This window comes from Canis lupus, chromosome 9 (assembly GCF_011100685.1).
Source record: "Canis lupus familiaris isolate Mischka breed German Shepherd chromosome 9, alternate assembly UU_Cfam_GSD_1.0, whole genome shotgun sequence".
NCBI classification, from domain to species: Eukaryota; Metazoa; Chordata; class Mammalia; order Carnivora; family Canidae; genus Canis; species Canis lupus.
Genome location: NC_049230.1, coordinates 52,514,850 through 52,538,364, shown reverse-complemented (window position 1 = coordinate 52,538,364; position 23,515 = coordinate 52,514,850). Strand labels below are relative to the sequence as shown.

General features: G+C 50.0%; 1 protein-coding gene across 3 annotated transcripts in view; it reads right to left on the bottom strand.

Moving 5' to 3' along the window:
* Nucleotides 1-15,786, bottom strand: part of RAPGEF1 (Rap guanine nucleotide exchange factor 1) — a 138,654-nt gene extending 122,868 nt beyond the window's left edge. Inside the window, exon 1 of one of the 3 annotated variants that reach the window (XM_038548963.1) lies at nt 15,656-15,786. In XM_038548963.1, coding sequence (XP_038404891.1) covers nt 15,656-15,680 — 25 coding nt within the window. In that variant the 5' untranslated portion in view covers nt 15,681-15,786. Of the gene's footprint in view, nt 1-14,144; nt 14,169-14,686; nt 14,899-15,655 lie in introns of those variants that run through there. The other 2 variants (XM_038548966.1, XM_038548964.1) reach the window with 2 other exon arrangements.
* Between the last annotated feature and the right edge of the window lie 7,729 nt (nt 15,787-23,515).

Here is a 23,515-nt window from a genome sequence, read left to right as displayed (position 1 = left end):
GCTGAAGTCTGAGACCCACTACAAAAGGTGGGCAGCATTTTGGGAGACTCACAGGTCCTCAGGACAGGGACCATCGGCTGTAGAGGATCTTGTCATCAATACTTGCTACCATAACAGGCAGCAAGCTACCAATTTATCGTAAACACAAAGCTTCCTGTCTTACCAGCTGTCTTCAATAAATATCAAATATATCACTTAAATAAAAATGAAATTTCTTACCAAAGTTCAATCCCCATACTCCTTTCTATAGCAACACGGAAAACAAAATCCCAGTCCAACTTAACCTAGACTGGGGTTGCTATATAATTATTTTTCCAACTTTCCTTGTAAGGCTTGACAAAAACACTAACATCCTTTCTACCCATTCCAAAGAATATTAATTTAAGATCTGGTTAACCTAATTTTCATAAGGAAAACACATTCTGATTGTTTTATGTACATGTTTATCATTTTAAAAACCAAACTATCCCAGATTTTGATGCTCCCATGAGTTGAGTGACTGGAACATACGAAGTGGCAGATGCCCACAGGGAGAATGGGACCCAAACCAAATTCAGCTGACCCTCCTGTGGCTTCTCTGGGCTTGATCCTGTGTTGGAACAGACCCTAGTTTTGAAATAGTTCTCTCACTGCAAACCAAGACCCTCTCCAACACAAATGTGGAACTCAGCAGTTGTAAATGATGCCTCCCTCAGTGTTTTCCCATCCAAACCAGGACACTCTTGAGAGTGATAGGGAGGATGCTATTAATAACTATGCCAGGACAGCAGGTGTAAGCCGGAATGCATGATCATCACCCCATCTGTCACAGTCTACATGAACACAGTGATCCTCAAAGTAATTTTCCTCTGGTGTCCAGACACCTAACTGTGAGACTAGAATAGAGCTACATTTATAAGCTCCAGAGTCTGACTCTTCAATCAAAGGCTAGGTGTTACTTGGAGAGGAGAGGCTGAACCAGTTGCAGTGAGCACCATGAGAATAGGGGCCTTGACTTATGTACCACCATGTCCCCAGCATCTACTGCCATGAACTGTAGACAGTAGGTGCTCAAGAAACCAGCTAAAAAAATTAGTCAATGTTTCACATTGTATTTCCCTGAATCTAAGATAGTATATTTCTTTATGATTTAACTTTTGAAATCAGGGTATGCTCTTTTATAATCTATCTTGCCAATGTATTTTTTTGTTTCCTGAAAAGTGTTAAGTCAATAATATGTCTTACATGTGTTGGTGCCATAGTATCAAAACAACACAGTAACTGCCTATCATCCCAGATTCACAGAGACATGTTAATGATACCCATGGGACCAGAGACCCTGTCATGGCAATCTCGAGGTGGCAACTCCAAATGGAGGCACGATTTCATCTAACAGAGTCTGCCTGGCCTTAAAATTCTTGGAGAAAGACTTGACCTTGCTTCTCTATAGATTATCTTTCCCTCCCCACCAGGTCAGTGATACCGTCTCATGAATGGGGCCGATAGCCTGGAATCCTGCCAAATGGTGCTGGAGTAAACGCCATCTGTGTTGTCAACTCATAGTACGTGCCAACAATGGTATCTAGGCAGTCTCAGATGGAAGCCACGGGGGAGCGTGAGAGTCTTTATTAAGAGCTGACATGCACTAAGCACTCACCATGTGCCAGTCTACAACACCCACCAGGCTCTGGGGCTCAACCACACGTTCAGGCTCCCTGGGCTTCCACGGGCCGCCCTTGGCACTGGTCTATTCAGATAAATACAGGGTGGGAACAACAGGCTGCCAGGGGACAGCACTGGAGAGTACCCTCTGTGAGCTGTCCTTGAAGGAGCCTGGCATAGCTGAGAGGCTCAGGTCCAAGGCAACAAGATCCATGGTTGGTAGGTACAGGAACCATCCTGGCTTAAAAGCTACCTACCCCATAGGAACCAAATCTCATAATCACACAGGTCTCCTCAAGGGATATGCCCAGTTAGAGGAGTCACACTGCACTTAGGGAATCCCAAAGTATGGTGTCCCACAAGTGTTTACAGACTAGCTCTAGTTCTTCCCAGCTCAAGACACAATGGATTAAACCGAGGTCATTTTTACCATGAGCACTGTTGCCCAGTAATATACCTGTCATTTTCCATAGTGGCTTTTAACATTTTAATATAACTTATAAAGATATTTAAGATTAAATGGTTATGTAAATAAATGCTGAAGAATATGTTAACCATAGTAATTTTTTATAAATTGTGGTAAAACATATGTAATGTAAAATTTATCATCTTAAGCATTTTCAAGTGCATGGTTCAACTGTATTAAGTACATTTACACTGTTACATACTATCACTACCATCCAGCCACATAATTATTTTGTTTTATAAAACTGAATTTAAAAATTGTTAGCCAATAATTCCCCATTCTCCCTTCCCTCAGCCCCTGCAACCACCATTCTACTCTCTTCCTGTTTCTATGATTTGGACTACCTTTAGGTATCTTGCACTAGTGGAATCCTACAGTATTTGTCCTTTTGTCACTGGCATATTTCATCTGACCATAATGTCCTCAAGGTTCATCCATGATGAAGCATGTGTCAGAATTTCATTCCTTTTTAAGATTGGATAATGTTCCACTGTGTGTATACACCACACTTTATTTATTCATCCATCATTAGACACTTGAGTTGCTTCTACCTTTGGGCTATTGTGAACAATGCTGCTATGAACCTGGGTATACAAATATTTTTTTGAGATCTTGCTTTTATTTCTTTTGGTTACATACTCTGAAGAACTGCTATATCTTATGGTAATTCTGTTTTTAATTTTTTTGAGGAACTGCCATACTGTTTTCCATAGCAACTGTACCATTTTACATTCCCACCAATAGTGCACAATGGTTCCAATTTCTTTTTTTAATGTGCAAACACTACTGAGGAGTGGAAGAGTGTGACCTCAGAGGGCAGGAATGAGGCACGGGCAAGCACAAGGAGGCATGATCAAAGATCTGAGACTGGGGTGCCCAGGGGGCTCAGTCGGTTAAGCATCTTTTTTTTTTTTTTTAAGATTTATTTATTTATTCATGAGAGAGACAGAGAGAGAGAGAGGCAGAGACATAGCAGAGGGAGAAGCAGACCTCCCACAGGAGCCCAATGCAGGACTCGATCCCAGATCCCGGGATCACGACTTGAGCCAAATCCAGGCGTCCAACTGCTGAGCCACGCAGGTGTCCCAAGCATCTGACTCTTGATCCCAGCTCAGGTCTTGATCTCAGGGTCCTGAGTTCAAGGCCCTCACCCCATTGGGCTTCACTCAAAAAAAAAAAAAATCTTTTCTTAATCCCACAGACCTTCTGAGAAGTTGAAGACAAAGTTTCAGTTACTCTGTCTTCAGACTGTTGATCTGATGATGAAAGAAAAAGCAGTTGTCCACTGGTTCTCATCTTTACCGGTCAGTTTGCCTCAAAAAGTTTTAAGTCCCTGGCACTTCCCGGTTGTACATGCCAAGTAGATTTCTATAGTCTCCCACACTGCAGCATTAAAGAGAAGCCCTGGAAAGGGGCCATGTGACACCCATGTGCAGTTGGCTGGTGCCTATGCAGAACTGATCTGGGCAGCAATGGCTGGATTAAATGACAGGTGAGCCTGAGAGGATCTGGAGTTATACACAGAGATGTCCTATATCAACTCTATTCTAGGTAATGAGGAACTGCTCCCATGGATGGAACAACCTAGAAGAAGCCATCTGCTTCTTTCCTCAATGACTGGTCCCCTCAGCTGGGATGGGTTCACCAGGTTTTTGGTGGTAACTGGGTCCCAACTTCTTCTCCATGAAGTCTCTGGGCCTTTCCCTGCCCAGGCAATCTCTGTATGTCATCTCTGTGGCCACTATGCCACATGAAGGGCAAAAACTAGAGTGCCAAGGACCTTGGAACTGAGGGAGAAGGGGTCTCAGCAAGCCCTAGAGCCAGGGTCAGAGGTATGCCTCCAGAGCTGTGCGTGTAGAAGGATGGCAGCCTGTGCCAACAGCTCTAGTTTCTATACATCCTCATCAATACTTGTTTTATTTCCTGTTTTTTTTTTTCCCTTTTGAAAGCAGCCATGTTAATGGGCATGAGGTGGTATTTGTGGTTTTGATCTACATTTCCCTAATGATTGATGATGCTGAGCATCTTTTTATGTTCTTATTAGCCATTTGCGTGTCTTCTTTGGAGATGTCTACTCAAGTTTTTTAATTGGGTTGCCTGATTTTTGTTAATCAAATGCCATCTTTATCTATTTCCAGAAAACAGATCTAGTTGTTAACCAAGGTCAAATTTTAAGTAGATAAACATGGACTATGTGTATACAATGGAATACTACTCGGCGATAAAAAAGAGTAAAATACTGATAAAAACAACTTCATGAATCTCAAAGCCACTATGTTGAGTAAAAGAAGCCCATCTCCAAAGTTACATACTCGGTGATGTTCTGGGAAAGGCGAAACTACAGGGATGGGGAACAGATCAATGGCTGCTGGATGTCAGGGGTAGGGGAAGGGTCTAACCACAAAAAGACAGCAAGATGGAACCAAAGAGACAGCAAGGCTGTCATGGTGGTTACACAGATCTAGAGATGAGGTAAAATTCAGAGAATTGTACACCCAAAAGAAGGTCAGTTTTACTGCATGTAAATTAAAAAAAAAAAAAATGTTCATGCAGAAGGCAAAAGAGGGTTTGTTTGTTTGTTTTTTAATATTTATTCATTCATGAGAGACACAGAGAGAGGCAGAGACACAGGCAGAGGGAGAAGCAGGTTTCCTGTGGGGAGCCCAATGTGGGACTCAATCCCAAGACCCCAAAATCATGACCGGGGCCAAAGGCAGATGCTCAACCACTGAGCTACCCAGGTGCCCTGCAAAAGAATTTCTCCTTTTATCCACATAAACATTATGCTGACTTACATGCATCATCTCGTGGAACCCTCACAAAACTCCAGGAATGTGTAATTATTACATCTGAACCCAGGTCTGACTGAACTAGGAGAAACTAAGTCCTGATTATTTCGGATACGTGAGATTCCATTCAAACTTTTCGAGATGTGGAGTGTTTGCTAATTATTATTTCTCCTACAGTAGAAGGAATTTAGAGCGGGCAGAACCATGTCCACAACACATAAAATGAATCTTTCTCCCTGGGGACAGGGTCTACAGTGCTTCCACCAGATACTTAGTAGGACTTAATGATCTCAAAAAATTCAGGAATTGTTAACTCTAGTTCCAAGGTCCAGGGAGGGATTGTGGCTTGCCCCACAGGGCACAGCGGGCCTCTGGCAGTGCCAGTGCCAGACACTCAGGCCAGTTCTCTCCATCGCTCAAAGATGCCTCAGTTCCAAGCAGTCCCAGTGGTATGTCCCCCATGGTGATTTTAGTCCACACAATTTCCTCACCTACCAAGCCAGAGCTAGGAAACAGGGCTGAAATGCGGTCCAGGTACTTAGCCCAATTCCTATCTTGGTCAAATATAAAAACTGCAGTCTACAACCCTGCACATTTAGGGTAATTAATAGAGACAGCTCCCAGTGAACAGAAAAAACAAGGATAGATCATGCAGGAAAGCATGCTTTTGATCTGTGCCTTTGGTTTTCTGATGAGCTCAGTGAATTAATATTTGTAAGGCACTCTTGACAAGCTGAGGCAGGAGCACAAATTAGTGTGGTTATGCTAATTAAGTGAGAGGTTCTGTAGCTTCAGGACCCAGTGATTAAAGAAAGTGAAAAGGGTTGATTGGTCTCTGGGCTCTCTGCAAAGAGCCCTGTGCTGAGTGAGCTGCAGTGACAAACCTGCAAGGACACTGTACACATTTCCTTTCACCTGTCACAAGAGCCTAGGGGGACGCAGGTGAGGGGAGACTCAGAACAATACGTCAGGATTTCTCAATTTATCCTAATTGTGAAAAATTATCAAGGAAGAAAAATCAGGGTATGAAATCACCTGTTCATGGCGTTCAACACGATTTGTAAGTGACTTGTACAAGAGGACCTCAAACAGCTTGTGGCATTTTAACTGTCACAAGACAAAAACACCATACTGGGTCCTTTCACCTTCAGAGCTGAACAAAGATGGTTTAATGAGTCCTGAGAGTCACCCCTGCAAGGAGAAACTTGGGAGGAAGCAAAGATACAGTGTGACTCTGAGATAAGCTGCTACCCATGAAGATGGGCCTATTCCTTCCACATAGACTTTAAAAAGAATATAATCAGGACTATCATCAACCTACCCACATGTGCTAGGGCCATGTGTAGCTGAAATGAAATGCCTTCTATTCCCCCTATAAATGATCTTTTTGGAGGTTTATTAGTTACAAAAATCTATTCCCTGGAATTCAGCTTTCTCAAATGTAAAGAGAGAGAGAGAGAGAGAGAGAGAGACACACACACACACACACGCTGGAAGGAAATACCTCAATAGCCTGCTCCCCATCTTCCATGAGCACAGAGGTCTGAATTTCACCTACATATGATTTTTTTTTAAGAAACTGTCATTTTAGAGCAGAAGAGGATATTAGGGAAGAACAAAAGCTAATGTTTATGAGCACTTAATGTGTCAAGACTCTGCTAATACGCTTTATGTACATCATCTCATTTAATCTTTCCTCAAGACCATAAGGTAGGCCTGGTTATGATTTTGTCCATTTTACAGATAATAGAACAGAGACTTACACAGGCAAAGCAATTCATCCAAGATCCCACAACCATCCTATGGGAGAGCTGGATGCCAATCCACAGCTGTAGGACTTGGAGGCCCATGCCTCCATCACTGTTCCTGAGTCCAGCCTCTCATTTCGCAGATGGGGAGCCTGAGGGCTCAGAGGTGCACAGATCTGGTGCTTGCATGCAGAGCTGGGGCCCATGAGGCGGGTCTCCTGACCTCCAGGCTGGGCTCAGGCTGCTTCCAACATGGATGAACACTGAGAGTATGAAAGCCTAAGTCAAAAGTCTCCTGCACATAGCACAGGTGGTGGCCAGACTGTCAACTCCCTAAGGGTACAGATGCCTTTGATCTTCTTCTCAGTACCCTTCCCTGCCCTGGCAGACAACTGGCACTCAGGGAGTACTCAGCCACTAATACATAGATGGGCGGATGGTAGGTGGGTGGGGAGGTGGGCGGATGGAGCTATTTCAAGTAAGGACCTCTCTGCATTGTTCACATCCAAAGCAGATTCTCATACAATATTTTTAGCAAATTCACTTTTTTAGTCACCTCTGAGAAACCAGAAGCTACTTCAAAACCCTGTAGAGAGATATGGACACATCTTCAGGGCCCTCAGAGGGGCTGGAAAGCCCCAGGGGATGCCAAAGAAAAGACACTGAGGGTGGCTTCAGGCCAGCCTCCTGGTGGCTCTGTAGAGGACCAGCACTAGACTCTGGATCTGGGGAACACAAGCAGAGGAGGAGGGGAAGAGAAGCGCTCTGCCTCCCACTCAGCGCGTGACCTCATCTAGTCACTTCTCACCATGTCCCCTCCCTTTTTTCAACTGCCAAATGTGCACAATACCTGTCATTTTGCTCTCTTTACAAGAACAAAACTAATCAAATCATCCACTATCTAAAGGTAAAGCTCCTAGCAGTGCCTAGCACACAGGAAATACCCAGCAACTGTGAGCTGTTGTCCTCTTCAACAGAAATTAAAAATGCCATATGACTCCAATATTTTATCATAACTAAAGAACAAAACCCAAAACAACAGCAAAACACCTCATGTCTACAGAAGTGTTTTGAAAGTTATAAAGGATTATGTAAGTTTTACTGTGACGATAGTTAAGTGCCCCGCAGTATCAGTGTCATTAAAAACCAACGAAACAACTCAATACATCTAACTCCCCCCCACTTTATACTGCAGACTAGGCTCACAAAGAATTAGCATTAAGAAAGGGTCCTGAGATGGGTTTTGTCCACTCCACTGGGTTACAACAGAGGTGCCAGAAGCTCAGAAAGATTAAGTCATTTGCCCCAGGTCACCCAGCATGAAGCAGGCCTTCCTGGTCCCTCCTCATGAGCTGGAGCGACCAGGAGAGCCAGGTCCAATGTCTCCTCCAACATCCCCATCAGCATTACCTAGTGGCACTTTTAGTGTCTAGCAGCTAGTGACTAGCGGCTGCCTCAGTGGCAGCGGGGTCCCTGGAAATGTGGAGGCTCATATCTACCCAAATCACAACAGTCAAGAGAATCATGTCATCACAGCCAACAAAAATACAGATAAATGGGAAGTAGTCATATGGGCTGAGGTTGCAATTTGGCCCCCACTGAGCACACGACCATGGGCAAATCTCAGCTATTCTGGATCTCAGGATCCTAGGCACAAAAGAAAAGCTCTGTGTCTCAGTTTTGTCCTCTGCAGAAAGAGAAGTTCCTCTGTAAGGATTAAATGAGACCACGTGTGTAAAGCATGCAGCACAGAGACTGGTACGGGTAATGTACCAGTGGTAAGTGCTCAATGAAAGTTAGCTGCTGTTATTATTTGCACTTATTATTGAGAGGAGGAGCCAAGAGTAGCCAGATCCATGACCTATGCACAATCATCCATCTATTTATTCACAAGCAGTTGTGTGAAGGAGAGGCACATGTGATTATCCATAACCAGCAAATAAATAGAACCATTGTTTCCAAACAGAAGTTTTGGAGGTTTTTTGTTTGCTTGTTTTGGGCCAACTAAGTGGCAGTTCAGATCCATTCCATTGCACTGGACTTCCGCTGTCTCTCTTTTCATTCTACATCCACATCTACCTTCTCCCAAAGGCTGCCAGCATCACAGGCCTGCTCAAGGAGGCCATGGGCGGGCTGCCATTCTCAACAGTTTGGCATGCGGCTGGGAGCCACATCTGTCAAGTCCACACTGATGGCACAAATTTTTGAAAAGCTAGAAACCGAATGCCTGAACTCCGCCCTCTTGTCTCCCACCCTGGGAAGCACCACAAGCCACCCTGTGCTTGACAACTCCATTTCTTCCATGCTTTAAAAGTGGGGCAGAGTTTGCTGATGACAAAACTTAATTTGCAGTAAAATGACTGTGTGGTGCCAGCAAGCCAGTGAAAAACAAGGAGAAAGATCACCTTTAAGGAACTAATGAGAACAGAGGGTCAAAGCTGTTGAGGGCCAGTAACAGTATTTTAAAAAGACGCAGTCTGGACTGCAGTCGGGACTGGTTCAGAGAACCATCATCAATCTTCAGAACCACAGCCTGGAAGAAAAAGGTGGGGATGAAGAGGAACAGTGACCATCAGATAGCAGACTTTCAATCCAGTAGGTAAATCTCTCCACTGCATCTCTGCCCACAGAGGAGGAGGATATGACATGAGAGATTCTGCCTAAGGCCTTTGACAAAGAAGAAAGGGGGAGCCAGGAAAACCCCACCAGTCCACAGCTCTCCTACCCCCCTCAGGGAGCATGTACCATAAACAGAGCTGATGGTGCAGGCAGCGTGTCCTAAATAACACTCAGAGGCCAACTGACAAAAATAAGTAGGTACAGGGACTCATCGTGACCTGGTTGTGGGCAGCAGGCTGAGCAGAACAACTGGCGTATGCCAGTGGTCTGTAAATGAAAGGCAGAGTCACAACTGTTTAATGCGCACGAGTACTGTCTGAGAGGACTCTGTCCCTCTGCGTCCCACAGACCCGCACAGACCGGTCGGCAGCTGCCTGACCATCACAGTATCAGAGTTGAGTATGGCTCAGTCTCTCATTGTGTTGTAGAGCTTTCTCAATTGAGTGTTTTGGGACTTTGATCTCAGCCTCACTATGAGATGAGGAAAAAGCTCACCAAAGCACTCAGGAAACTGAACTAAAATAGCCATCAATGTACATGGTTAACACAAACCCCCAACTATCTGCAGATCCTGATCAGATTATAGGTCTTACTAAGTCACCAAGAAACATTCTAACTGGCAACTCAAAACCCAGAAGCTCCATTTAAAGGTATTTTGGGGAGCCTTGCTGGCTCAGTCAGTGGAGTGTGAGAGTCTTGATCTCAGAGTCGTAAGTTCAAGCCCCACAGTGGATGTAGAGTTTACTTAAAAGGAAAATATTTAAAAATAATAATAATTCTGAGACTTGGAATCAGAGACCTAAATTCATTCTATGATTATATCAACTAAATCCATTCATTCTTCAAGCAACATTCTACATTCTAGTTGCAGCAAAGGCAAGCCCGTGGGGGGACCAGACGGGCACACTCCCTCAAGAAGCTAATGCTCTAGTCAAGACTGTATTTGTTGATTTTTAACTTTCAGGAAGGAAAGCAAGGCTCTGGTTTCTGAATGAGCTAAACAATACCATTCTACCCAAGTGTTTATTTGGGGCTTTCCCATGGGATTCATTATCTGCTGGAGGAAGAGAAGGCACTCGGAGACCAGAGCTAGCTGGTTTTGGTAGAGGAGGCTGAGCACAGCTAGGAAGTGGGTTTTCACACTGTTTGGTGGAGGACCCAAGAAGGATCCTTGGCGGCACAGCTGAGCACGAAAGATTCACTGTCCTCAAAGTGGCTCCCATTACCCATTATCTAATGGCCCCCTTAGGTTTAGAAAAGGACCTGCTGGGCCGCCCTGGTGGCTTAGCAGTTTAGCGCCGCCTTCAGCCCAGGGCGTGATCCTGGAGACCCAGGATCTCACATCCGGCTCCCGCATGGAGCCTGCTTCTCCCTCTGCTTGTGTCTCTGCCTCTCTCTCTCTTTCTCTAATAAATAAATAAAATCTTTAAAAAAAAAAAATAGAAAAGGACCTGCTGCTTTCAAACAAAACAGGAAAGCACTAATTTCAGAATCCTGACCCTTCAGAGCACTGATGGAGAAAATGAGACCCAGAAAAGGGAAAGGACTCCCCAAGGTCACAATGACAGGCCTCCAATTTTTAGTCAAATGGCTTAAAACAAAGAGCCAGAAACTACGATGACAGATCCCTTAATAACTCACAAACTATGGGTTTTGTTTTTTTAATCATAAAAGAGCCTTTAGGGCAAGGTGGGTGACGGATCAGAGGAACACCTGTCCCAGCAGCGTGGCGCCCAGTCACCCAGTCGGCTGCTCCACGGGCGGGGTAGCTGGCGATGCTACTGGGCCCGCTGCTCGTCCCAGTGCGTCATCTTATTATGGCAACGGGGAACACATCCAGCTGGCCTGAGGTAAGACCCAGCCCCATGCTCAAGGCATTCTGCAATCCGGGCTAATTTGGGAAATGATTTTTCTGCAAGCTCATACATGACTCATCTTTATAGGCCTCCTATCAGGTCTGTCGGCTACAAGGAATCCCATTCAAACCACCTCTGCCAACAGCTGCTCAGGAGACCAGGAAACCTTTGGGGTTGCTGTGGCTAATTTTGTGAAACATAGCCCGCATTCATACTAGTTCTCTCCTGATAGGACTGCTAATGTTATTGGTATCATTAGTCTCATATGCAGCCTAAAGACTGCCCTGGGCCTACCTTAATTTAACTGAGGTCCCCCTCCTGCCTTTGGTAAGATCAGAAAAGAAACGAAACATCAACAGGAATTAAGATGGAAAGCTACTATGTCCCAAGCACCATGGAGACTCTCTAAGCAGTGCTCTGTGAAGGCAGAAAGGCGGCTGGGGACCACTGGGGTCGGTTCCCCACTGTACCGCAATGGGGCTATAGTCCCCCCGCCCCCACAAAAGTGACCAAGCTTCCCAGGATCTTAGTTGCCCTCAGGTGCAAAATAACCCACTACTCCCGCCCCGTCCCCCGCCCAGGGCCAGTCCTGAGAACGGAGTGAGATGACTGGGTCCCTCACTGCATTCTCAAAACCACAGGACACTGCAGGGATGTTCAAGACTGTTTTGATGTTACTTTTGGACTGTGACCCTGGAAGGGCCAGCCTTCTGCGGACTCTGCCACTGTGAGGTGTCACGGTGTTTGCCAACAAGGAGGGACTCAATTGAGTGTTGCAGGTGTGAGTGAATGAAGGACTACCAGGTGCCATAAAAAATGTTGTATTTGTTGACTGGATTCATTTTGACCACAAAGACTGTTAATTGTGGGGGGGAAAGGAAGTGTAAAATTTGAAAGAAGCTTTAAAATTGATAAAAATACAGTGACTGCTGATCGACAAGAACTCTTTACCAAGCCAAAAGTCTACAGCCTCATGTGACAGTACTTGCATCTTTCCTCTGTTCTAAAAATATGTAATGACAGAAAGTTACTGTGAATACAGTCGGTGTACAATTTTCTTTCTAATCAAAGACTCTTCACACATCTGTAAAATGTACACTTAAATCTGAGATGCCAAAGTTATTTTGTCCTCTGGCGGTGCACTGGTCTAGTCATCCTGCCACCATGTCAGCCCCAGTGAACAGCTCAGGGTCACAGGGAGCCTACAGGGCTGGCCAAGGGTGTTGATGAGTGATAAAACTCCTAGACGGACTGCTCTGCTGGGAACACAGACCAGGGAAAGAGAATTAAAAAAACAAACACCTGCATAATTTACATCTTCATATCACGTATCTACTTTGATTATCTTTCCTGGTGAGAAGGTAAGGCCCAGGAGGCAGGGATCTCTGTTGTATTCCAAGGACCAGAAGAGGTCCAGGCCCCTAGGAGATGCTGGATCAACTATCTGGTGAAGGAATGAAGGCACGAATGAGCAAGAGAGACTCTGATGAACACGGCGTAACTGAAGCCACCTTCTTTCCCATCCCTCTGTTGCACCCTGCTAACTCAACTCACCCGAGTCTCACTCTAAATCTCAAATCTTCACAGAACTGGCTCCCCAACACCCACCCCTACAAGCCTGATGTGACCCCTCCTGAGCTCCCCCGTGCTCCCCACACTGCCAGAGCCAGTGCCTGGGCTATACACTGCGAGGTCTACTGAGTCTAGCGCTGCATCTCCAGAGCCTCGTGTGGAGCCTGACGGAGCCTACACAAAATCAGTGCCGAATGGAGGGACCGAGGAATGAATCAATGAAGGAATGGGGCAAAGATTTCAAAGTCCAGATGAAAAGCAAACAAACACAAATGGTTTCTCCAAGGAAGGGGCCACAGACTCAAATGTCAACAAGTGGGAAACAGGAATCAGAGCAGTGGCTGGCAGCAGGAGTGGTGGGGCCCCGTCCATGCTGCCTTGTACGAACGAAACAAGGCCTTAGAGCTACCTCTTCACTCAGGAGAACCAGAAAGCTGAGATATGTGAGTGATTTCCTGATTTTTAAATACTGGCCGCTAGTTCTTTTTTCAACAATGTGTATGGATCAAACACAACATGTCTATGGACTGAAACCAGCCCAGAGCCACCAGCCAGTTACCTCTGTTCACAGGCAGAAGAGGCATTTAAGCTCCAGAAACATCAGGGAGCATCAACCGTCCGCACACGATATGCTTGCTGGAAGGAAGCACTGAACAAAATGAGACGCATCATGCCTGTGTGCACGACCAGAACCAAGATCACTGGTTCCCCCAAAGTGGCCTTGGAGGAGCTACACATCTCCTGCCAGTGTGGCCTTTCAAAACTGACATCCCCAACCCAGAGTCCAGTGTCCTCCCTTGTCCAGAGCTTGGGAAGAACCCTCCCTTGTCCCTTTTAGCTCTTGGGAAGAACCTCTTCTCTTTGCCAGGCCTACCCACAAGCTCACCCCAGGGAGCTCCCTGACCCATCAGCCTTCGCCCTAGCCTTCTTCCTGGGTCCTTCAATGTCAACCCTCCTCCACCAAGCCTCACTGGACAGGCCCCGAACCATCCAAGAAGCTGACCCTCTGCCACCCTCTGGAACCCAGACTGTCTTGATCCCACATGGGGCCTGGAGCAGAGACGACCAGGGACAGCACGAACTGAGGCTTGCCTTTCTGCATCCCCAAGAAACGGTAGGGTCTCAGAGGAAGGCGATGCGCAGGACCCCTCCCACAGCCAGGCTCTGCTGAATGAGTAAGTCAGTACCCTCTAGAGCAGCGGGAGGGACAGTCTCAAAAAGATCTCCCCCAGAGGCGGACAATGATTGCTTACTACAATCAGGCTCCATAACTACCAGAGACTGTTTGCTTGCTAACCGGGGTCCCCACTTCCCCCACGGACCTTTCTTTTCAACGAAACGCTGCTGGTGGCTTATAAGAGTAGGAAGTTTAGGAAACACCAACAGAAATCTCGTCGAAGTGCAAAGGGAAGTCCACCTACAATGATCAGCAGAAACCACCAGGAAGACGTACCTGTCATTCCAGGAGTGTCCTCATCTCCCCTGACGACTGTGCGTGAATCACAGCCAAAGGCCTAATACCACAAGGATGGAGTTCTTGCTGGCTCCACATGAAGTGCCAGCCCTGGTCTTCTTGCCAACCTCAGAACTCTCCTGCTTTGCCTCTTGAGTGCCCCACAGCCCCCTGCTCAGCCCCTTCCACTCTGCCCCCGACCCCCCACCCCGTCTTACCCTCTCCACGGAGCCTAGCACAAAGGGCGCCCCCGTCCCCAACGGCCTCACCAGTGAAGCCCCCCTTTCCCGGGTGCCCAAGCCTGGACTCCACCTCCCGCTGCCCTGTGTTTCAGGTGGCCTGCGGGTGGGGTGTTATGCTAGGTCGGCTCTCCCTGCCTCGGGCAGGCTTCTCTGGAGCGGGCACTTAGAGGTTTCTGCATCTGCTGCAGCCCCCGGCAGAAGGCGGTGCCGGAGGCCAGTCTGTGCTGGGAGAACCTCCGCCGGAGTGAGCTGGCCTTAGGCCTCCGTGCTGAAGGACAGAGAACAGGAACGACGGTTCACCTCATCGGAGCGGCCTGAGCTTCAGGAGGCGGCTCCTGGGATGCTCACAGGTGCTTTTTGGCTCACTTTTCACTCTTCCGCCACTTCCACGTTTTTGACAATGAACGCATCTTTGCAATCGGAGAAAATCCCATTAACGTCACACCTTCAATCCCGCTTCCCCTGGAGCGCCCACCGTTCTGAGGCACCGTTCACCGAGCTCCTGAGCAACGCTGCCGAACTGACCCGAGGTGCTCTGGGCTGGCACGTGGGCGGAGAAGCAAAGCAGCCCGCGGCCACCGGGCGTGCCCGACCGGACCCGAGAAACGTGCCCGAGACGCGGCGCTGCAGCCCGGCCCTGCCCGCCAGGAAGGGAGCCGGGCTCCCGGCCGGGCCGCCGCGCTCCCGGGGCCCCGGGGCCAAGCCCTCCGTCCCGCGGAGCCGCCAGGGCGTCCTGAGCACTCCGGGGAGGCGCCGCGGGCGGCCCGGGGCGCGGAGACCCTCGGCCAAGGTCGCAGAACGTCCTTCCTGCAGCGCCCCGCGTCCGCCGGGCTCCGGGGCTGGCCCGCCCGGTCCGCCTACGCCGCCGCCGCCGCCGCCCGGACGCCCGCAGGCCCCGGCCCCAGCCCCGGCCCCGGCCCCAGCCCCGAGCCCCAGTCGCGGCGCCCAGCCCCGCGGGCTCCGACAGCGCCCCTGCCCGCCTGCCCGCCCGCCCGCGCCCCGCGCCTGGGCCGCCCCGCACCCGGCTCGCTCCTGCCCCGCGCCGGCCGCAAGGGTCCCGGGCGCACACAAAGGCGGCGGCTCGTCCTCGGCGCGAGCCACGGGCTCCCGGGCCCGGCGGGGGGGGGGGGCTCGGCGGCGGGGACAGCGCGGACCCGCCCCGCATCCCGGCCCGGAGCGCCGAGGGCGGCGGGCGGCGGCCCCGGGCCTGGGCGGAGGCTCCCCCGCCGCGCAGGCCCGCCCCGCCCGCCGCCGCCCGCCCGCGCTCACCTGCTTTCTCCAGCCGGCCGGACATTTCCGGGCTGCGCCGGAGGCCGAGGCCGCCGCTCCTGGGGCCGGGCCCCGCCGCCGCTCCTCGGCCCTGGCCCGCCGCGCCTCACTCCCGCGCCGGCATGGCGGGCTCCGCGGGCCGCGGCCTGTGCGCTCGGCCGGCGGCGCTCCCGCCCCCCGCCCCCCGCCCCCCGCCCCCGGGGCCGCCGCCGCCGCCGCCGCCGCTCCGCCTCCTCCGCTGCCCCCGCCGCCGCCGCCGCCGCCGCTGGCCCGGCCCCGCGAGCTCCCGGCCGCCGCCGCCACCGCCGCCGCCGCCGCCGCCGCCGCCGCCGCCCGCCCCGGCCGCCTCCGCCGCGCCCAGAGCGCCCCCTGCCGGGCGCCCGCCGCGCCGCCCCCAGCCCAGCGCCCCCTGCCGGCCCGGAGCCGCGCGGAGCCCGCCCCGGCGTGGCACGCAGCGCCCCCTGCCGGCCCGGAGCGTCCAGGCCCGGGCGACCGACCCACCCGCGCCCGCGCCCCCACGGGACCCGCTCCACACCGCGGCCGCAGACCCACCGCGCGGTGCCCGCGGGACCCGAGGCGCCGCGCTCCCCGCCCACCCGCTGCGCCCATCGCGCAGGACTCAGGGGCCTCCGCCCGCCAGAATCTCCCCGCCACAGCCAGGGAATGACGCCCCCAACCAGGTCTCGGCACCTTCTTCGTGGCTGGGAGCCTGTCCCGACCCTCCCGCCGGAGACACAGCTCTCCCTACTGCGGTGGAGCCTCCAAGCCCGGGCCAGGGACTGACACCCCCAACCCAGAGCCCAGTGACCTCCCTTGTCCAGAGCTCGGCACCCCCACCCCCCCCCCACCCCCACCACCGCCCCCCGAAGCGGGACACACTGCCTCTTTCCAAAACTCTAACCTTCATGCCCGGAGCCATGATCGACCCCATCCGGGACTCAGAGCCCCGTGCTGGCCCACAGGCCCCGCCAGGTCCATCACCTGGGTCCCGGCCCCTCACCTGGCCAGGCCTAGGCTGGACCCACTGCAGACTCCGTGCTCCCTGCTATCCCAGGGGCTCCCACTCCTGGACTTACCTGACCTCCCCTGCTCTCCCCCATCTGACACTCAGCACGCGCTGAGGGCAGGAGCCACCTGGCCAGGTCTGGGCCGGACCCCACCCAGGGCTCAGTGTCCCCAAAGCCTCTTTCATGCCAAGGCTTGGGCCCAACCCATTAGGATAACTGACCCCTGCCTGCTCTACTCATTTGATCTGCAGATGGGGACTTTATATGCCTCGCCCCATCTGGGGAGCTCAGGTGTGGACCGTTTCTGGAATGGTGACTAGTTAAGTAAAAGTCATTGATTCAAGAATCAGGACTCCTCCTAGGGCTAGGCATTGTGTTGGGTGCTGTGTCCTGTGAAAACATGCATGATTGATTCTTTCCTCCAAAGAATTCCAACTTGGGGAGTCAAAGTTAACTCATATAATGCAGGTATACATCATAGTAACACATTTTAGCCTCACAAAGGATGTTCGTATGTGGAAAAATCTCCTTCCTCCTGCTCGCTGTCCTGGCCGGAGCTGGAATGCAAAGAAATAACACAAAACCAACTCAGCTAGTTTTCCCTCCTGTTCCCTGCCACCGCCACCCCCCCACACACACACACCCCCACATGGGTAAATTAAATAATCTGGTGATAGGAACAGGATTTGGGAGAGGTGCAGGGAGAAGGAAGAGGTGGATGACATTGTAAGAGGTTCCTATTTCCATCTCCCTGCATACTCTGGTGGGTTTACTGATTCTGCAACTGATGGCAGCCACATTTCTAGACTTGTCAGCTCCAGCCCTCTGGGGGGTCAAAGGCGAAGCCAAAGATTGACAAATTCATTTCTCTTTTTGAGCTGATGAATGGCTGCTCTGAGCCGGAGTGGCACCACTCAGCTCCCTTGGCAGCTGCATCGCCAGGCAAAACTGGCCCTTGGCCCTACACCCACCTCCCTGACACTCCCAAAGCTGCTCCAAGCCTTCTAGGCTTCCGAGCTGAGTCAGGCCAGGATTTTAGGTCCAAAATCCTAGGTGCAAAATAGAAAATTAGACTGAATAAATAAATAGGCCCAGTCAGAGGTTCATGAGAGCAAAACCAAATATATTTAATGACTCATGATATATCAAATGGCAAGGAATTTTCAGACAATAGATTACTTTATGGATAGATCTTACTTAACAAGGGTTATTCATCAAAAGTGTGCGTAACCATAACAACACACACAGGCTAACGAAGCAAATAAATTCCTGAAGCCCTGTTTCTCCCACCTGGGACCCTTCCCTCATGCTGCCCGTCCTATGTGCCATGTTCTCTCTCTCCTCTCCACCCAGCTGCTTCCTAGTCATCTTTCACTTCTCGATCTGCCACTTCTACGGGGGACCCTTCCTGCCGTCCTCCAAAGGGGCCAGCTCCCTATACTGGCCAGGAAACTTGATTTCGGGGTTGGAAACCCTGCTCAGCTTGCTTGGAGCAAAAGGGAGTTTGTTGGACATCAAAACTAGCAAATCAGGGATACAGCCAGGACCAACACAGCCACCTCGAGGCTCTGAAACCACAGCATTGCATCCCTGGGTTGGCTCTCTTCCCCAGTAGTGTCTCTCCACACACGGCCCAATTGGGCACCAACCAGCAGGCTCATTAGCCTAGTCTGGGTCGCAAGCCTATCTTGGGCCAGTTACCACAGGGGAGGAGTAGAATATATAAATTAGCCAGGCCAGTAAACAGCAGCAAGTGCAGGAAAGCTTTTACTGGATGCTATAGGACTAGCATCTGGGTGAGGGGGAGGATGGATGCGCAAAGCGGCACTGGGGGGAGGCACACTGATGGGCCAAAGCCCACAGATGACCATCTCGCCATCTCAGATGGCTGAGAGGCTCTCGGCATCCCATTTCTCTCCCATACGCTGCAACCTCTCTGGGGTGCTCTAGTGTCTTGGATCTGTTTAATGTCTGTTGCCTTCAGGACAGCATGAGTCCACACAGGCAGAGGTCGGCTCATTTGTACCCATGGGATTTTATTTTATTTTTTAAAGATTTTATTTATTTATTCATGAGAGACACAGAGAGAGGCAGAGACACAGGCAGAGGGAGAAGCAGGTTCTCTACAGGGAGCCCGATGTGGAACTCGATCCCAGGACCCCAGGATCACGACCTGGGCCAAAGACAGATGCTCAATCGCTGAGCCACCCAGGTAGCTCTACCCATTGGGATTTTAATTCACAGAGGTGACTTGGGGAGGGGCAAAAAGGGGAGGCCAATGCTGTTGGCAATGTATTATTTGTGTTTCCCAGGAGGAGGGGCACCCCATCCCTGGTAGGGCCATGTGTGGAGCACCTGGGTAGTCTGGGGGGTGGGGGGGGGGGGCAGAAGCAACAGGGAGGGGGAAAGCTTAGGCCAGAGACTTTACTGGGCTTTCTTCTGGAAAGGCACAGCAGGGAAGAGCAAACAGTTTAGGGTTGACTAGTGGGAATAATCTCAACAGGCTCTGGGAAATGGTGTGGGGGTTGGGGGGTACTCCAGTTGCCTGGCCCTGGGATGATTTAGGGCAGGGGATATCCTGGGTTGGGGCGTCAGAGGCGCTAAAAGGCGTGCCCCCTTTCCCATCTCTGAGAACTGGCCAGCCCTGGGAAGACAGTCTCTCCCAGGCCAGCAGGTTTTTAAGGTGTCAAAACATAAGACATAGAAAATGAAATACATTATTAGCACAGGGACTAGAGCTGGCTCATCTGCTGTGGCACCAACTCCAGCAGATAGAAGGAGATCGGCTAACCTCCGCATGAGTGTTCGCATGGCCTTCTCCCAACATTCCAGGAGGGACAAGCTAGTTGACCGCTGCAGAGCTCTCGGGCTCCACAGGGGGAGGGATGGCTAGGCAGGTGGCCAGGAGGCTGCTGGGTTAGCCTATCTGAGGCGGAGCCCTTTCCGAAAGGTTCACATTCTCGCCTGGGCGATTGCAGACCATCTTAGGCTATTAGGACAAGAGGAATCAGAAAACGGAGATGAAGGCAGAAAATGGGGAAAGTGGGGCTGCTGGCTCCAGGGCTCAGCTTGGACAGTCGGCAATGAGTTCACAGGTGTGTGCCCGGACTCCCCAGCTACAAACAGTTCCCTGAGGATGGAGATGATCGCTTCACTGCAGTTTGCCTGCAGATCAAAGCAGGAGGCAGAGTGCATGACAGTAGCAGTGATGGTAGCAAGGGCTGCCTGTGGCAGGTGTGGGCTCAGGCACCGCCTCCATCCTCACAGCAATCCCGGGTGGGCAGGCGTCTAGATCGGAGAGTCTTGGGTCACATGTTACAGATACCGATTTAATAATGGCTTGGCAAACAGAAGAATTTATTGAAAAGCACAGGGGTGTCTCAGGGGTAGGACTGAAGTGCCAACCCTCAGCAGCCCCTGAGCGGCAGCCCCTGAGCAGCAGCCCCTGTCACTTATCCACCCACTTCCCTGTCCCCTCCACTCCCACCTCAGCCCACAGACCAGAACTGGCTCCAGTTGGGGTCCAATCAGGATGGGCAGGCTGGTGAGGTTCTACAGTACAAACACACCTGCTAGGGTCTACCTTTGTGGGTCCAGTTCTCTGTCCTCTACGGTGACTATCAACCCCCCCTTGGCTGAGTGGGTAACACGAAGATCCATTCCTAGTAAGTGGTCAGCCTGCTCCAACTCATGTTTTCACTCTTGTGCTACAACCTCCCTAACTCAGCTTATCTGTACATGCCCCACAGTATTTTACATGGTGCTCTTTGTTCCCTTCCTTTCCATCCCACCCCATGCCGTACTGTTTTTCCCCTCCCATCTGATGCCATGCCATCCCATTCTATCCATCCTATTCATGCCAGGCCACCCTATGTCATGTCATCTTTCCCATCCATTAATGCCATCCCATCCCATGCCATGTCATCCCATTCCATCCCTTTTCATCCTGATGCCATGCTGTCCTATGCAATCCCATGCCATGCCATCCATGCCATCCCATCCCATGCCATCCCATCTCATTCCATCCCTGTAGTGTGTATGTCCTCAGTGCACTGGGCCTCATGAGGAAAACAAAGATGAACAAGACGGGGCTCTGGTCTTTAGAAGCTTCAAGGGAGCTGGGAGTAGGGGGACTCTCAGGTCCCAGCCAGCTCTCCCATGGGACTGGCTATGATGAACGTTCTAGCAGAGGATGCCCACCATGCTGTCTGGTTATGGGAGTATTCATGTCAATTTGGAGCACTAGGAAAGTGCAAATGGGGGAGACAAACATTTTAGTAACTCTAAAGGCATTAGTGATTTTGTTTTCATTGAGATTTTCTCATTATTTGTTCATGTGAGCACCAGGGCCCCACATTCCCTCATGCCCCAAGCCTGCAAATAGCTTAATCCTGATCTGGTGTCAGAGCTCAGGGAACTGGGGAAATGTCCACAGACATCTTCAAAAAGGCGGGGACAGATGTCTGAACATCACTCCACAATCTAAATGTGGCTTCTCCCAGACTGACCCCAGCACAGCAGGCAACAGATTGGCTTCGTGGTACGTTTGGCCTTTTCTCTTGCCAGTGGGGATTCGGGCCAGTTAACAGGATCCTTGCTCTGAGTGCTCAGAAGCTGGTATGAAACAGATGCGTTTTCTCTAAGGACACATAAGGTAACCACAGCCTTGAGAATCAGGTTAAAATGAGATAGTTGAGCCCACAGCTGAAGCTTGCCAGTGTGAGGCCTGGCTGCTGTCATTTCCTTAAACAATTTGGTAAATGTTACAGATGGCCTGTTGAATGAGGAAATTGTGCAAGAAATGTAGTAAACAGCTATTAGCAAACAGTCCAGGCACAGGCACATCTCTCCTGCCCCCTAGTGAACATTTAAATTCCTAAACTCAATTGGCCTAAAACCATTTAGCAGTCTGTTGCCTTAACCACTCAAACACCTCGTGGTCAACTGGCCTAAAGTCATTTAAAAAAAGCAATGTACTATCATTTTACAAGTCTTTAAGTGTTAATCACAGAAACTCTCAGGTGTGGGCTCAAGCATAATGTGACATCGTTTAAAAAAAATAACAAAATACAAGCAAAAGTCTCCCTTCCCTCAAGAGATACAACAGTTTTAATGTATATCCTTCCAGACTTTTCCCTTTTAAAAATACATCCGTGTACATGCTTCTGGTTTTTACACGAATGGGTTTATGTGTGGTCCATATCAGTTTGCATAACAGAGGCTGGCTAAATGCTCCCCAAGCCCATCTGCTGGGGGCACACAGCTACACGAGCTCTCCCAGCCTCCCCTTGCAGCTAGGAGTAGCCTCATGTACAAGCTCCAGACAATGGAAGGTGGTGGAAATAATGATCACCTCTGCCATGCCTGGCCCATAAAAATCTCCCACACCTGATCCTCTGTTCTTTCTTTCTGCTGTCGTGATGTTCACAATGAAAGGAGTCAGGGTCCCTGAATGGCTGCCGGCAGCACAGCGTTGCACCTGCCCCTGGACCTGCGTAGGATGTAAGATTGTGACATGAGCCAGAATGAGCCAAACTGAACTGAATTTGCCCCAGCAGTAAACCTACTATATGTGCCATATAGTCTGTGACTTGAATTTTTCATTAAATTACATATATATAGATATATTGAATACCTTTCATGCCAATACATATGAATCGATCAGATACTTTAAAAAAAAAAAAAAAGTAGGCTCCACATCTGGCATGGAACCAGATGCGGGGCTCAATCTCACAACTCTGAGATCATGACCTGAGCTGAAATCAAGAGTCAGACGTCTAATCTACTGAGCCACCCAGGTGCCTGCTTCAATCTGATACTTTACTTTAAAAAATAAATTTAAAGATTATTTATTTATTTATTCATGAGAGACACAGAGAGAGAGAGAGAGGCAGAGACACAGGCAGAGGGAGAAGCAGGCTCCATGCAGGGAGCCTGATGTGGGACTCGATCCCAGGACTCCAGGATCACGCCCTGGGCCGAAGGCAGATGCTCACGCTCAACCGCTGAGCCACCAGGCGTCCCTAACCTGATACTTTTAACATTAGTTGTACAACATTCAATTATATGGATGTATCAAATGTATTTAATAATTTCCTTCTTGATGGGCACTTAGGTTTGTTTCCAATGCTTAAAACTTATAAACTGCAATAAATATCAAGGTTGGTATATCTTGTGTGCATTCATGCTAGTATTCCTGGAGGGCAGGATCTTATTTCCTATAATTCTAGATAAGGACTCAGAAGCACAATAACCTGGGCAGTGGAGAAAGATCTGGAACAATTCTATTTGAATATGGCATACATTTGGAGACGTAATGGAATATATGTAGTATTTAGGATCTTTGGAGAAAGAAAGAACCAGGTCCAAGTTCTGGTCCTGCTGTTTGCCAAGCAACCTTGTACAAGTCACTCAACCTCTCTGGGCCTCAGTTTACTCATCTATGAAATGGGGGTAATACTAGAGCCTGCCTTATATTGATGCTGCCATCTGTAAAATGGGAATAATAAATAGGGGTGAGTACCTACTTCATAAGGTGATCAAGGTTAAACAGTGAAGGAAGGAAGAAAGGACAGTGCTCCTTGAGGGTTGGATACAAATGAGCTGAGCCTTACAAATGCCCCAGCATAATAATGCCTGGAGATAGTTTCCAGGCTGCAGTGCAGGGAGGGGGTACCCTAGGCAGAGCATGGTGGGCTCCCTGAGTCAAGGAGACAGAGCTATGAGTTCAGGAAGTCCAAAGCAGCCAGAGTTTACAAGACAGAGTTCCAGAGAGAGGAGGTTGGGGGAGCTTCGGGACCACCTCTGTAAAGCTTGGTGTGGGGTCAGAGCACAGCCTGTGCTTCCTGAGGAA